At 52.5% G+C, this 14,544-nt stretch overlaps 4 protein-coding genes across 4 annotated transcripts; all 4 read left to right on the plus strand.

Annotated features, from left to right (window-relative positions):
- The first annotated feature begins 268 nt into the window (after positions 1–268).
- Positions 269–5,151, plus strand: COCSADRAFT_112842 (glycosyltransferase family 1 protein). The gene is made up of 4 exons (XM_007699751.1): positions 269–1,342; positions 1,391–1,831; positions 1,877–4,645; positions 4,699–5,151. The coding sequence occupies exons 1-4, from the start codon at positions 470–472 to the stop codon at positions 4,999–5,001; spliced, it is 4,386 nt and encodes a 1,461-aa protein (XP_007697941.1). The 5' UTR covers positions 269–469; the 3' UTR covers positions 5,002–5,151.
- Positions 5,152–5,587: 436 nt separating this feature from the next.
- COCSADRAFT_112846 (uncharacterized protein) lies at positions 5,588–8,752 on the plus strand. The gene is made up of 3 exons (XM_007699752.1): positions 5,588–6,141; positions 6,196–7,572; positions 7,622–8,752. Exons 1-3 carry the CDS (start codon positions 5,891–5,893, stop codon positions 8,403–8,405), a joined length of 2,412 nt encoding a protein of 803 aa, XP_007697942.1. The 5' UTR covers positions 5,588–5,890; the 3' UTR covers positions 8,406–8,752.
- A 423-nt stretch (positions 8,753–9,175) lies between these two features.
- Positions 9,176–10,946, plus strand: COCSADRAFT_158556 (uncharacterized protein; the record flags this gene model as incomplete). The annotated part of the gene is made up of 3 exons (XM_007699753.1): positions 9,176–9,226; positions 9,292–10,711; positions 10,765–10,946. 3 exons carry the CDS (start codon positions 9,176–9,178, stop codon positions 10,944–10,946), a joined length of 1,653 nt encoding a protein of 550 aa, XP_007697943.1.
- Positions 10,947–11,456: 510 nt separating this feature from the next.
- On the plus strand, positions 11,457–14,175 carry COCSADRAFT_298423 (uncharacterized protein). The gene is made up of 4 exons (XM_007699754.1): positions 11,457–11,910; positions 11,967–12,817; positions 12,866–13,619; positions 13,761–14,175. Exons 1-4 carry the CDS (start codon positions 11,578–11,580, stop codon positions 14,010–14,012), a joined length of 2,190 nt encoding a protein of 729 aa, XP_007697944.1. The 5' UTR covers positions 11,457–11,577; the 3' UTR covers positions 14,013–14,175.
- The last annotated feature ends 369 nt before the right edge of the window (positions 14,176–14,544 follow it).

Raw genomic sequence — 14,544 nt, forward strand, 5'->3', positions numbered from 1 at the left:
CTGGTCCATGGCGGCAACCGGAGGCTGGCAACCTAGCACGCAACCCCGAAGCGCATGGGTTGATAACGACGAGGTCGCTGTCCGAGTACATATGCGAGTATGACGCGGTCTGCACATGACAAGTGAAGCCGAGTGGCCTGGTGCTGGTGCCTGGGAGTGTGTCTGGCAGTCTTATCATGTTACGCTAACAGGCGCCCTGCGGGAGTCTCGTGGCTGATGAGCGTGCATGGCTCACCGTGTACCCGTCCAAGTCATTCCTCCAACCTTTCCAATATGTGACATTCAACAAAGCACCCAACTGCCTTGCAGCCTCCGACGTCCCTTGCAGTAATAGTAGTTTACACTACTCTTCTCACCTCGACCTGCCTTCTTCGGCCCGCCGTAGTACCACCGCTGACCAGCCTACCGACGCCGTCGACCCTCATCGTTTGTTGAGCGCAAGCACACACACCCACCACATCCTCTCAACATGGCCTCCCAGGACAGAGACAGAGACAGATCGACTCGGAGAATGAGCAGGAGACGAAGAGATTCAAGACGGGAGTCCCGCGGCATGTCGCTCGATGTGCCGGAGCGTTTCAAGGATGGTGATGATGCTCAGGAAGATGTTACTGCGCCAAAGCGAAATAACACCATGTCGATGAACCAATCCCTATTCTCCATGATAGCTCGCGCAGGGCAGCAGTCGCAAACAGACCTCGGCACGATGCAGGAAGCTGATTCCGGTGATAGCGAAGATGAAGGTAAGCGGCAGGCATCGTATCATGGTCTGGACGGCGCTGCCAGATTAAGTCGCTTAAGCTCTGCAAATGACTTCGACATCTCTACAGAGGAGCCTCACGACAAGAACATGGCAAAAGGAAAGCATAGGCGGATACTTTCCGAAAACAAGCTCTTACGCTCGCTCCCCAAGTTGAAGGTGTCGAGCCGGAACGAAGGACGCCTAGAAGGCCCACGAGCCCATCCAATGTCTTCGTCGCAATTTCTACCACCCAAACCATCACTCAGTCAATCTTCAGCAGTCTTGAAGAAATGGCAACCCAAAAGCAAGGATAAGGACATGGAAAAGGAAAAAATCGATATCACAATGAGCGAAGAAACACAAACTGAAAGGGCATTCAATACTGGGCGGAAGAGCAGAAATGGAAGCATGGCCGGCTTGGATAAGAGCCAGCAACCCGTGACGCTTGCGAAAAGGATCCAGCAAATATTTGAATTCGAGCAGGTTGAGGAGGTCATCTCCGAATACCCATGCTGGTTACTTCAAAGTATCCTATTACAGGGTTACATGTACATCACCCAGAAGCACATATGCTTTTATGCATACCTACCCAAGAAGCATGTAAGCATACAATGCCCGAATTTGCTGCAGTCTACTTATTTTCGAAAGCATGATGTCACCAAAACAGGTTATCTCTTCAAGCGTGGCCGATCGAAGCTGAACAGATACTGGTTCGTCTTGCGTGGCGACGTACTCGCATATTACACCAACCCAGCAGAACTCTACTTCCCAAGAAACCGCATCAATCTTCAGTACGCCTTGACTGCAGAAGTGCTTGAAAGCACCAAAAAAGGCGAAGAGGAGACTAGTTTTGCAATCACAACGGACGAAAGAAGATATATTTTCAAAGCAGACAGTGCTGCGAGTGCGAAGGAATGGACCAGATCGATTCAGAAGGTCATTTTCCGAACTCATAACGACGGAAACAGTGTGAAGATATCGCTCCCGATACAAAATGTTCTAGAGATTGAAGAGAGCTCGATACTGGACCTTGCAAATACCGTCAAAGTCCGTGTAATAGACAACGACGAGACGTTTGCCATAGACGAGGTATGTTTTGTCCAAGGTCTATCTTAGAATGTCTAACACAAGCAGTATTTCTTCTCGTTCTTCAACAACGGCCAAGATGCACTCAATGTGCTCCGCATCATGATTAATGACAACGAGCATCATCAGGCTACCCCCGATGCTAGTGAACTCGAGAATCAAACCCCTTCTCATCGTGGCTCCGTAACATGTCCAACAGATGTTATTGAAATGCCGCAAATCCGCGAAAATGTGCGGGCTACTTTATCACCACTGCCTGTAACGCATGTCAGACGATCGAGCATAAGTGATGTGTCCGGTCGATCTAGCAATGAAGTCAACAGAAAGAGCTGGGATGTGCGACGAAGCATGGATGTCTCCCACGCGCTTCGTCGCTCAAGCTATGAGACACGTCAATCTCCTCATGAGCCGCGACAAAGCTTCAGTGGGGACTTGCATAGCACGCAACGCAAGCATCATTCGGAAGACAATTCGTCTCAGTCCCCCAGAGCAGCAGACTCCGAGTCGGCTACGCTCTCATTCGAACCAGGTACAGAATCGTCAGCCGCCATCCAATCGATAGATGAAAGCAATGCCTCCGCATCTCAAATACTCGACCGCTCTGATCTTTTCCGTGGACCCACAAACCTACCCGTCGATAATGCACCACTGAGCAAACTCGATCTACAACACAGGGACTCACAGGAAACAACACGGTCAGCTCAAGCGAAAACTACAAATGTCGCAAAACGTTCCAAACAGTCCGCAGCCGTAATGGGTACGCCTGACTTTGAAGATGACACGGACGCTAGTCAAGCAAATCCTCGCATGTCAGGATCATCTTCAGCCTTACAGGATATCGCCTCCTACCCACTCCAGAAAGCATCGGGATTAGCTGGATTCTTGAGGACTCGATCGAAGAAGATGGGTAATCTACTAGCAAGCGAGTCGATGGGCTACTATGAAAAAGTATCCGGCATGCTTGCGGGTGGACGAAAGCACTACAACACAGCTGAAGGCTTGGAGACTGGGGATCAAATCCATGGATTCGAGGACGACGAGGACGCAGCCAAGGCCGTAGAGAATTTCCGCGACCATTTCGCCTTTCCTGAAACCGAAATTTTGCAATCTTCATTCTTCGCATCCTTGCAGCGAGTGTTGCCGAACTATGGCAAGATCTACATCAGCGGGAGATATTTTTGTTTCCGCAGTTTGATGCCAACGTCGAAGACCAAGGTCATACTCCCTATGCGAGACATCGAAAATGTGAACAAAGAAAAAGGATTCCGAATCGGTTATCACGGTCTCGCTGTTGTCATTAAAGGTCATGAAGAGCTCTTTTTCGAATTCTCAAAAGCCGAGTATCGGGACGAGTGTGCTATCACAGTGCTTCGTATATTGGAGAATACGAAGTACCTCGAGGATGAGGATTCGTCTTCCTCGGGTGTGGATAGTGGAGACGAGGCGGCCAAAGCAGAACATGACTTGCTCCAACAGGCGCGCGAGCACACGGATACTAGAAAGCAAACTGATGTATCGGATATCGTCCGTGCTGCGGACCACGACCGAATACCCCTCATATTCGACGACCCACTCGCTTCGTTTGTGGACTTCAAACCTTCAGAGCCGTTGAAAATTGTTTGCCTTACCATTGGATCTCGAGGAGATGTGCAGCCGTACATAGCATTATGCAAAGAGCTCCTGAAGGAGGGGCATAAGCCGCGCATTGCGACACACGCCGAGTTTGAGCCTTGGGTGCGCAAACACGGCATCGACTTCGCCGTTGTTGATGGAAACCCAGCTGAACTGATGCGCATCTGTGTCGAACATGGCATGTTTACGTATGGGTTCATGAAGGAGGCCAATTCTAAATTCCGCGGATGGCTGGACGACGTGTGTAGTTCTTCGTGGAGGGCTTGCCAGGGTGCAGATGTACTCATTGAGAGTCCTAGCACCATGGCGGGAATTCACATAGCTGAAGCGTTGGAGATTCCATACTTTAGGGCTTTCACGATGCCTTGGACACGCACTCGAGCCTATCCCCATGCTTTTTCTGTGCTAGAGAAGAAGATGGGTGGAGGATACAACAGTCTGACATATATCACCTTCGATACTATATTCTGGACTGCAATTTCTGGTCAGATCAACAAGTGGCGTCGGCGAGAATTGGGACTTCAAGGAACCACGCAGCACAAGATGCAGGCGAGTCATCGACCGTTTTTGTACAACTTCAGCCCCCATGTGGTGCCACCGCCCCTCGACTGGCCGGATTGGGTTCGCGTCACTGGCTATTGGTTTCTGGATGAGAGCGACTCATACGACCCTCCTGCCGAATTGTTGGCATTCATGGAAAAGGCACGCGTAGACGGCAAGAAGCTGGTCTATGTTGGGTTCGGCTCCATTGTCATCGACGATCCCGCAGCACTTACTAGGACTGTCGTAGACTCTGTATTGAAGGCAGACGTACGCTGCGTGCTATCTAAAGGCTGGTCTGATCGTTTGGAGACCAAAGACGCTTCAAAGCCGGAGATTCCCCTTCCACCCGAGATCTTTCAGATTCAGGCCGCACCGCACGACTGGTTGTTCAAACAGATGGACGCTGCAGTGCACCATGGTGGCTCCGGCACTACAGGAGCAAGCTTGCGAGCTGGAATTCCCACGATCATTAAGCCTTTCTTTGGCGACCAATTTTTCTTTGCGCAGCGCGTGGAAGACATGGGCGTTGGAGTATGGCTGAAGAAGGTCAATACGAGTGTTTTCAGTCGTGCACTATGGGAAGTCACCAACAGCCAGCGCATGATCATGAAGGCAAAAGTGCTCGGACAGAAGATCAGAAAGGTGAGCATAGGCAACAGCTAGAGGTTGCGGGTACCATGGCTAACACGTCGTAGGACAATGGCACGCAAGTTGCGATCCAGACCATCTACCGAGAACTAGATCGCGCTCGCACGCTCATCAAGAAGCAGACGAAACAGGACGATGACAACAGTGAAGAGTTTGAAGAGGACTGGACAATCATTGAAGAAGGCGAGGAGATGGACGGAGCTCATCCCTTTGCGATGCAGCAGCCATTGGCGGGGATCAACCAGGACGCATCTCAGATGGGCGCTGGTTCTTTGGTTCTGGGCAGCATGGTGTTGAAGGGCGCAGTTGCGAAGAAACAGGCACCACCAGAAGTTGCGCGTCGGGATTGAGCCTTGTCAGACTCCGGATGAGGACGTTGGTAGGCGTTGGGAGGATATGGGGCCTGGATGGATGTAGTAATAATGTAGGCGTGAGGGTTAGGGTATTAAATTATATAAGTGCAGTCCATCTGTAGTGTCTCGCAACATATCTAGTATTACATTTACTACATGAGCCTTGTCTCTTCAAGCCAAACTAAAGGCAAGCTCTGTTGGCTGCTACATGATATGGATGTAGTGGCTGTGTCTTGTTCGCACAACACTGTGGTCGCAAGGATGATCGGCGGGTCTTGGCAATGTCGCTGTCTTCGTAGTCACTATTGTGTAAGTACGTGGGTTTCCACACGGCCGTGTAGGCAATTGCACTGTCGACGATGCATTGTTGTATTCCTCTCTGCCTCACTTGCTCACCATGCCCGAATTAGAGCATTGCTGTAATTGGCCAGCGGGGCATGTGGCCGACGGGCAGGGAGCCCCGAGGGCTGTCCTTTGTCCGTTGGGTTTGATGTTTGAGCGGACGTGCGAGCAAGGTGCACGCTAGCCCTGTGGCTGCAAAGGTATAAAGCTGCCCCTCGCTCCAAATTATTTGGGGGGAAATCGGAAATCGGCCAGCCGCGACGCCATACGTCAATCCCCAGTCGCACACCCAGCACGCCCACTCTCGCACCCAGCCCATTCCCTTATCGCGCTGCAAACTAGCCAGAATCCTCGACTCTCTCCATTACGCACTCAGGCGCCTTTCCCCAGCCAACACGTTGCTCGCATCCCCAATACCCTTGCGACGACGCGCGAGCGGCCTTTCGAGTGCTCTGCCGCGTCAGTACCGGATGCGCCAACTAGAAGAACGACGCGACCGCCATCACTACCACGTCGTCAGTCGCATGAGCTGCCACGGCTCGGCATGAAGATCCTTTCGCCCCGGGATTTGAACTATCCCATCACCGTGGTCGACCTTTTGAAGAAGCGCGACGCCGAGGTACCACGGTCCGAGAAGCTCTTCACCTACAGCTATGAGAGCCGTGTCGTCGAGGGCGACAAGTGGGGAGGGGAGCGGACGGTGATGAAGAAGTTTAGGCAAACCTTTGATGCGAGCACCGAAGGAAAGATCATGCGATGGTTCGTCAAGCCAGGCACTGTCATCGATCGATCCGGGTGAGTCTGCTTTGTTGTCGCAAGACAAGCCCTGGAGGCTAAACGTGCCCCTAGAATCCCATTGCTCGAGATCGAAGAGCCATGCACGCATGAGACCCAGTTTGGCGGCCTCTGCGTCGATTGCGGCAGAGACATGACCCAGGTCGACTATTTGACCAAGGAGCGTGACGTCAACCGTGCAACCGTCAACATGGCCCACGACAACACTGCGCTCCTCGTCAGCCACAAAGAAGCCGTAGCTGCTGAGGAGGACGCCAAAAGGCGCCTCCTGAATGCGCGAAAGCTGACTCTCATTGTAGATCTCGACCAGACCGTCATCCACACCACCTGCGAACGAACAATTGCCGAGTGGCAGGCGGACCCCGAGAACCCAAACCACGACGCTGTCAAGGATGTGCAGGGCTTTCAACTCGCCGACGACAACGTATCCAACGTGGCTGCAAATTGGTACTACGTCAAGATGCGCCCAGGGCTCAAGGACTTCTTTGATCGAGTTTCCAAACTCTACGAAATGCACGTCTACACCATGGCTACCCGAGCATATGCGCAAGCGGTTGCAAAGATCATTGATCCCGAGCGCAAATACTTCGGTGACCGCATCCTCAGCCGCGACGAAAACTACACAGACAAGCTGAAGAGCCTGACCCGGCTCTTCTACCAGAACACAGCCATGTGTGTCATCATTGATGACAGAGCAGACGTCTGGCAATACAGTCCCCATCTTGTCCGCGTACCTGTCTTCAACTTCTTCCCTGGTGCTGGAGACATCAACGCAAGCTTTCTGCCTAAACAACAAGAATTGGTGTCGTTTACCAAGGACAAGTTGTCTCCAACGCCGAAGAAATCAGCAGCCGATGCCGAGACCAACAAAGCTATTGCGGTTGTTGGCAAACCTACCGAAGGCGGCCAAGCTGGAGCTGCAAATGGAGATCTAAATGAACTAGGGCAGCAACTTATATCTCTAGCGGCAACGGAAGATTTGGAAGTGCAAGCCAAGGAGCAGGAGAAGGTCATTATTGCACAGCAGACTGAACGGCCACTGTTGCAGCAACAACTTATGCAAGATAAAGAGGATGACAAGGCGGAAGATGTAGACGGCTCCCTTCAAGTAGAAAACGGGAATATGCAACATGTGGAACACCACAAAGTCCGACACAGCATCCTCAACGACAACGACAGGGGCCTGGATATCATTGAGAAGAATCTGATTCGCGTGCACCAGATGTTTTACGACGAGTACAGGAAGGCTAAGAAAGTGCCCGCGGGTGGTCGTGTTGCAGAGCTGAAAGGCGAAAAGAGTCCCAAGAAACGAGCCATGGACGATGTCATCCCTGATGTTGCAGAGATCATGCCACGCATCAAGAGCGAGGTGCTCGATGGGGCCGTAGTTGTGTTTTCGGGTATTATACCTCTTGGCGTGGATGTTTTGTCGTAAGTTTGTTTGGACGTTGTTAGCAGCGCGCAACTAACAATGACCTAGATCAGACTTTGCACTGTGGATCTCGAGCTTCGGTGCAGAGGTTACTACCAGTGTCAATCGGCGGACAACCCATGTCATTGCCAACCCTGATCGAAAAACTACAAAAGTCAAGCGAGCTGCTCGTTATCCTCACATCAAGATTGTAAACCCTGAATGGATGTTTCAGTGTTGCACCAGGTGGGAGCATGTGGACGAGACACCCTACCTGATCGAAATCGATGCTGCCGACCGTGGTGGATCGCCAGTTCCGGATCTCGAGGACGAGAGTATTAACGGAACCGGTGACGAAGAGGCGGACGAGGCACCTCACTCACCGATAGTGGAGATGTCTGATGAGGCGTGGGCTGCGCTGGATGATGAATTGGCAGAGTTCATGGATGAGACAGACACGGATGGCGGCAGTGAATCGGACACGGACAGTGTTCGGTCAGAGAACAGTATAGTGTCGGATGCGAAGCAAACCAAGAAGAAGCGAAAGCGCACCGACTCAACAGAGGCTAGCGAGACGGAGGAGAGCGATGCTAGCGTTACTAGTACTTCTCGACTGCAACAGCGGAAGAAACGGACCATGGAGCGAGTGACGTCCATGACAAACGTTGTTAGTGCGGAAAAGTCGTCTGGTCTACCCAGCCCCGAAACCACCGGACCGGAAGAGGAGCAAGGCGAAGACGAGGACAAGATGGTTGAAGCCAATGGGGTTGCGCCAGACCTGGATGAGGATTATGACGATGGACTCGAGGCAGAGTTATTGGCAGGGTTTGGTGATAGTGATGGAGAAGAATGAGGGAGACGTGTATATTGGAAAGCGAAAGCGAAGGGATCTCTTGGGACTTTGTCTCATCCATGGTCTCACCTGCATAGCGAGGTGTCTGGCATCTGGCGTTGAACATCTTGGGCATTTTCTTGGGGATACCTTACAATTGAACGTACGATTTTTGAGCTTGGCAGAGGACAGTCTGGTGCATCGATCATGGGTGTTAATGAGTGTGCGTACTTGTCAAAACATGTACATATATGGTACTTGTGTGTACATATGTACTACTTGGAGGCATTGAAGGCGGACATGCTCAGCCCGATAGAGCAGTCCAAGTACGGCATCCAATAGTAGCCAGGCAGGCCACTCCACTTACCCCAGCATGTCGGCTACTGTGTACTTACTTACTCTATGCTAGCGCCCTTTTGTTCTACCCGTGTGGACCCTGGTTCTCCCTCGGCCCAGCCAGCAGTGGGGGCCCTCGTCATGGCGGGACAGGTGAAGTGAGGCTGAGGGTTGGTTGCTTTGGCGGGCGCAGGCAAGCCGTGGAGAAGCCCCAGAAGCCTCTGCCCCCTACTCTGCTGTTGCTTGTCCACCTCAGCCTCATCAGCAACCCGCCGTGTGCAGCGCCAGGTAGCAGGCAGCAGGCAGCAGCGCTGACAAACATAATTCCACCACACATTCTTCGCCCATCACAAGACGCCCACAGCAAACACCCACACCACCACACTCGGCCTCTTGCTCCCGGCTGAAATTATATTCTCCGGCAGACGAGCGGCTCTTGTCGCACAGCACACAAGATGGCGCCCCGGCTAGCGTTCATGGACTTGTCTGTCGACTTGAAGACGCTCGTCATTCAGCACGCAAGTATCGCGTAGCCTCTGTGTGGCTGCTATAGCTGACACTCATATCGTAGATCAATCGCCCGACCAACCTCAAGAATCTATGTCTCACATGCAAGCAGATGCATGAGATTGCTGCCCGCCAGCTCTACTACGAAGTCACTCTCGACGTCGGCTCACCCAACGATACGCGCCTCGCAGCCTTCCTCAACCCTAGGAACATCGGCCTACAACATGTGCGCAAGCTTGACCTCTACCTTGCAGATGTGCTAGATAAATGCAACCAACAACAGCAGGCCAACTTTGCCATTCGCATGATTTTGGAACTGCTGCCAGAGAATCAATTGGACAAGTTCTCATGGCATCCCTGGTCGCCCTTTTCTGGCGACAACCTGGTCTTGCTGTATCGAAAGCAGAAGCGCATGAAGTGGCTGGAAGGCATTTCTCTGGACCGCAATGTCTTGGAGGAGCTGCAGAAGTTGCCTAATATTGACAAGTGCTTTGACAACGTGCGCAAAATTGGCCTATACCCCGACTCACGAGAGGTTCTGGAATTTTGCCACTTTCTACTCAAAAACACGGCCAAACGCACACTTGACAAGATCACATTACATGCCAGCTTTGATGAGCTGGATTCGTCCATTACCACGCGCGAGTTGAACGACACCGTCAATGAGCCTGGTCTGATTACCTCAACCATGTTCAGCCACATGCAGCCTTTCGCAAAGTGCACGCCCATGGCACTCAAAGAGATCACGCTACAAAAGCTACATTTGCGGTACGCGGCAGGGACATACTGCAAACTGATCGACTTCCAAACGATTAAAAGTATCCGTGTGTTTGGCTGCTCGGGCGCCGACGCCCTGTTGGCCGAACTGAGCAAAAGCACGAAGCTTCCCGACAAACTCGAGACACTGGAACTCAAGCATGATGACAATACGGAGAACGACGGGTTGGGTGCCATTGATGGCTTTCTTTGCTTGGTGTCTGGGATCAAGACCTTGACACTGGACCTCACGTACGTCAAGGCGCTGCCGGCTGCTGCGGGCATTGTGCGCCATGGCAAGACGTTGAAGAGCCTGAACGTGCATGGTAGCACGGGTCCCGAGAGCTGTGACGAGGAGCTCGTGTACGACTATTCATCCTTCTCGCAGATATGCAAGGACTGCACTTTGCTAGAGCAGATTTCAGTAGGGTTTCCTGCCGTGAGCGTGGTTCGAAGCAAGAACGATAGCTTTGTCAACTTTGAAAACTGCCTGGGTGACCTTTGCCATCTGGCCACACTGAACATTACGACGTGGCCGACCAACAGTCCTTCGTCGAGCAAACTGCCGCGCAAGATCTACGAGCATCTCCTTGCCGGGCTGGCGCAACAAGGGTTTGAGCGCAGTTCGGACCATGCCAAGGAACAAGGGCGCTCATCCAAACTCGGACTTATTGCCTTTGGCTCGTCGGACAAGGTCTACGACCGCGAGGATAGTCAGAACCAAATCAGTGAGTAGCTGGGTCGAGGCATATGGGACAGTTTGCTAACGGCGTGCGTATAGTATTTGTCAAGGGGCGGCAGATTGATCCCCTGGGCAAGGAGACATCGACGGCTGTGCAGATTGGGTGGTGTCTGCGCAAGTATGTTGATGCTGGGGACAAGTCGGACGTGCTTGATTTTTCCCTTACGCGAAGCACACGTCCGCCGACACGCAGCTCGGCAGACAGCGACGACAGCGACTGACAGACACGACCAGGCGAGGAGCCGGAGTGGGATCTGGCCCTTTTGGGTGTGGATCTATAATAGGTAGTGTTGGAGTGGGTGCTGGTGGAGAGTGGAGAGTGATGGAGCGGGTAACAGTGGAGGCAGGATGCAGTAGTGTAGTAGTATGTATGGCCAAGCAGGGGATTGTATTGGCGATGACGTGTGTGGTATCACAGGACGCAATGGGACGAACATGTGTTCACAATGTCGGAGGATTTTGTTGGCTTTGGATCGACGTCGCTTGGGGATGGTGCAGTGCAGTGCATGGGCATGGGCATGGGCATGGACATGCACATGGATGGCCGCCCACGCCAGGCGTTCTCTTTGGTGGCCTCGGCTGTTTCCGCGTGTGGTCGGACCGCGACATCAATCTCACCTGCGTGTGCAGTGACAGGCCAGTCAAGTCTTGTTTCTGCTCTTCGTCTCCTGTCCGTGTCTGGCTGCGCAATGCGACGAGTCCGAGAGAGACATCGTAGTAGTACAGCCTGCCCCAGCTCCTGCGCCTACTCCGGCTCCTCGCTGCGCTCCACGACGCCTCGTTTGTCTGTGTCCCGAAGCTGACGCGACGTCACCTCGCCTCCTTCCTGCGCGGCGGGAGATATTCGGAATCATGAAATCCCCAGACTCGCCCCAGTACCTGCCACCCCAGGACCCGCACTACACCTATTCCTCCGCCCACGCCCACGCCCTCGATGCCACTCAGCCGACACAGCCGATCCAGCCACCACAGTCTGCTCGTCTGCCCTACCCCCACGATGCCGCCTTTCCCAAGCTCGAGAACATCAACGAGGTGCTCCAGGCCCAGCAGGCCCAACAGGCCCTCCACGCAAATCATGTGCTGAATTCGCCTCAACCCCAGCCCCAATCTCAATCCCAATCCCAACAGTCCAAGCCAAACAGACTACGCAAGGCCTGCGATTCTTGCAGCATCCGCAAGGTCAAGGTATGCCACGCCACGCGCCCACACATCTTGTTACTGACTCGCGCCCTCTGCTCCAGTGCGATGAATCAGGCCCGCCCTGTAGGGCCTGTGTAGCCCTTGAAATTCCATGCACATTCGATCGCCCCAGCCGACGACGCGGCCCTCCCAATAGACACGCCGAAGCCATCAAGCGGCGGCGCGTTGCCGGCATAGACTCGGAAGGGTCAGCGCCCGAATCTCCCACCAATGCCGCCCACGCCTTGGCCCAACTCCAGTCCTCCCAGCTCCAGTCCTCCCAGCTCCAGTCCTCCCAGCTAGCCCAGCTCTCTGCCGAGGAAATATGCGCCCTCCCGACCCTCAACGCCCTCATTGACGACTTCTTTACCTACATACATCCACTATGTCCCTTTCCCCATGAGCCCTCGTTTCGCGAAGCATGGGGTCGCAGAGAAGACTTGACGAATCCCTCCTTCCTCGCCCTGCTGGCCTCCATGATCGCTACCTTAGTCGCCTCTTTCCCCCGGAAACCGCGCTTGCACCTCAACTCACAGACGCGCCACGAATACCCAAATCATCTTGCCCTGGTTGATAAGTGCCGAGACGTTTGTGCCCGCGCGCGGGGTCCAGGCTACCTCGATCGTCCTTCTCTGAGTGTGTACGATGCTTGCACAAGCTATTTTCTTGGCTTGACTGGAGCCTATGTCTTCCAATGGCGGCCGCTGCGCCTGTACATGGCCGAATGCCTGACCATCATACGAGGTTTGGGCCTCCACAAACCCGAACTTCAGGGCTATACTTACCTCGGCGGTGTACCTGGTGCTTGGGGCTCCAGTGGTCCCAACTACGATGGCTCGAGGGAGGCCAAAGTCGACTACATCACAGAAGAGATCGGCCGTCGTGTTTTCTGGACTGTCTTTGTTGGTGTGCGGTGGGTTACGCCCTATCTCTAGTCTCAACAATTGCTAATTTCAATCAGGACCATACAGCAATTGGGTGCGTCTTTTGGAGAGCTTGTGATTGCGCCTGCAACGCCCAGCGAGCCTCTACCTCCTCTACCGCGAGAAGTAGATGATGTGCACATTTTTCCTCACGAAATCCAGCCACAGCAAGACGGTGTCGTCTCAATGCTCACTGGCTTCAACATTAACGTGCGCATTTATCTTTCATACTCTTCACTCGCTACAGCCGAGATGGCTTTCGGCATTGATGAGATATTCGATTGGGACCGACAGCAGCGTGTTTTACAGCAAAGCTTGCAGCGTTGCAGGCAGATCTTGCAAAGCATACCAGAGGTACTGAAGGTTCGTCCCAAGACTGGGAAAGATAGCGAGGTCGAGCCACAGAAATCGTATCAACCACCCGTAACCGAGTACGCAGGCATGCGAGATCCTGCAATAGATTATTACCACAAGTCAGATGCTCCAGATTCACGACGCTACGAGATACAGAAAGCGAACATATACGCTAGCCATTTGGCCACCCGCTCACATTTGGTTGAGAAGTATTTTCTACAACTAGAAAAGTATCGAAGAACAAAAGCCCAAGCGAGTCTACAGAGCTCTACCAATGCGATTGCAGCAGGAATCGACAAGTTCGTATCTGACACAACAACTGACCCTGAAGCTCTCGAAAAGATAATGTCCGAAGAGCGCGAGCAGGTGGTCAAAGACCTCTTGGTGGTACTAAGCAACATTGATATGGTTAACATGGAGCCCAATGGTGACTCTTTTGTAAGTCTACGTATTCACTTGCAAGACTTTGGTCTCCTCTATCAAGCCGCATACCTAGTGATGTCCTCCCCCGCTGTATTTTTTTGTTTTGCCTCAAACACCATTAGTCCGTTCGTGAGCTTACAGGTCGTTCCAACACAGATACAAAAAATTCGATCCATTGCCAGTACACTGCTTGACGTACCTAAAGAAAGAAAAGGTAGTGTAGCGCAACAGCATCAAGATTACCTGTACAAATTCCTGGACATACTAAGTAAGCTAGAGAGGGTAAGCCCAGAAGTCAGTGATCCCAATGGCGGAAGCTTTGACGAAGAAAGCGAGCTGCGCTTGTGGGCAGATTTGAGGGACCATCAATTGAGATTCCAAGAGCATGGGGGTGTTTATGGTTTTTGATGAAGCGGCAGCCAGGTTGTGATCTGAGCTGAGCAAAGACCAATCTTGTTCAAGACATACATCACACAAAAGCCCGTCACTCCTGATCTTCCACCGGCCACATTTGAGGCAACGTCCGCAACCAGCCTCGTTCACTATCGACATTTGCCTTTCCCATTCATCTTGAACAAATCATCGCTATAGACTGGCTTCGAATGCAATCATGATGTTAGAGGCTTATGTAGTATACTAGATAATATGGATTTTCTCTCAACGTAGAGCCACCTTTAGCATGTACATCGGTTCATATTGTAGCCTCCCTCTCTTGGTTCTAGTCATGTTGAGTGATGTTTGGAGAAGCTATGTCCCCACCTCTGCAAATTTCAAATATCTATACAATGCCCTTTCTAGCAGTGACCCAGTGTCTAAAGGTGCATGTGCCATGCTCAAGCTCCATCATCCGATTCTTGTCTTGTGCAATAGACAAGAATTTGATCTGGATGCTCTCGCGACGTCTCATATTCTGTACTTCTAAGCCCCCCTCCGAAATGAC

Source organism: Bipolaris sorokiniana, assembly GCF_000338995.1.
Source record: "Bipolaris sorokiniana ND90Pr unplaced genomic scaffold COCSAscaffold_4, whole genome shotgun sequence".
NCBI lineage: Eukaryota > Fungi > Ascomycota > Dothideomycetes > Pleosporales > Pleosporaceae > Bipolaris > Bipolaris sorokiniana.

What these genes read in the sequence shown, in the direction of transcription:
- COCSADRAFT_112846 (XM_007699752.1), top strand. Translation starts at nt 5,891, where the DNA reads ATGAAGATCCTTTCGCCCCGGGATTTGAACTATCCCATCACCGTGGTC. An exon ending in ACTGTCATCGATCGATCCGG is followed by an intron (nt 6,142 to 6,195) that starts GTGAGTCTGCTT and finishes ACGTGCCCCTAG; the next exon opens with AATCCCATTGCTCGAGATCG. An exon ending in CTTGGCGTGGATGTTTTGTC is followed by an intron (nt 7,573 to 7,621) that starts GTAAGTTTGTTT and finishes ACAATGACCTAG; the next exon opens with ATCAGACTTTGCACTGTGGA.
- COCSADRAFT_298423 (XM_007699754.1), top strand. Translation starts at nt 11,578, where the DNA reads ATGAAATCCCCAGACTCGCCCCAGTACCTGCCACCCCAGGACCCGCAC. An exon ending in GCAGCATCCGCAAGGTCAAG is followed by an intron (nt 11,911 to 11,966) that starts GTATGCCACGCC and finishes CCTCTGCTCCAG; the next exon opens with TGCGATGAATCAGGCCCGCC. An exon ending in ACTGTCTTTGTTGGTGTGCG is followed by an intron (nt 12,818 to 12,865) that starts GTGGGTTACGCC and finishes AATTTCAATCAG; the next exon opens with GACCATACAGCAATTGGGTG.
- COCSADRAFT_112842 (XM_007699751.1), top strand. Translation starts at nt 470, where the DNA reads ATGGCCTCCCAGGACAGAGACAGAGACAGATCGACTCGGAGAATGAGC. An exon ending in CATACCTACCCAAGAAGCAT is followed by an intron (nt 1,343 to 1,390) that starts GTAAGCATACAA and finishes TATTTTCGAAAG; the next exon opens with CATGATGTCACCAAAACAGG. An exon ending in TCGGACAGAAGATCAGAAAG is followed by an intron (nt 4,646 to 4,698) that starts GTGAGCATAGGC and finishes AACACGTCGTAG; the next exon opens with GACAATGGCACGCAAGTTGC.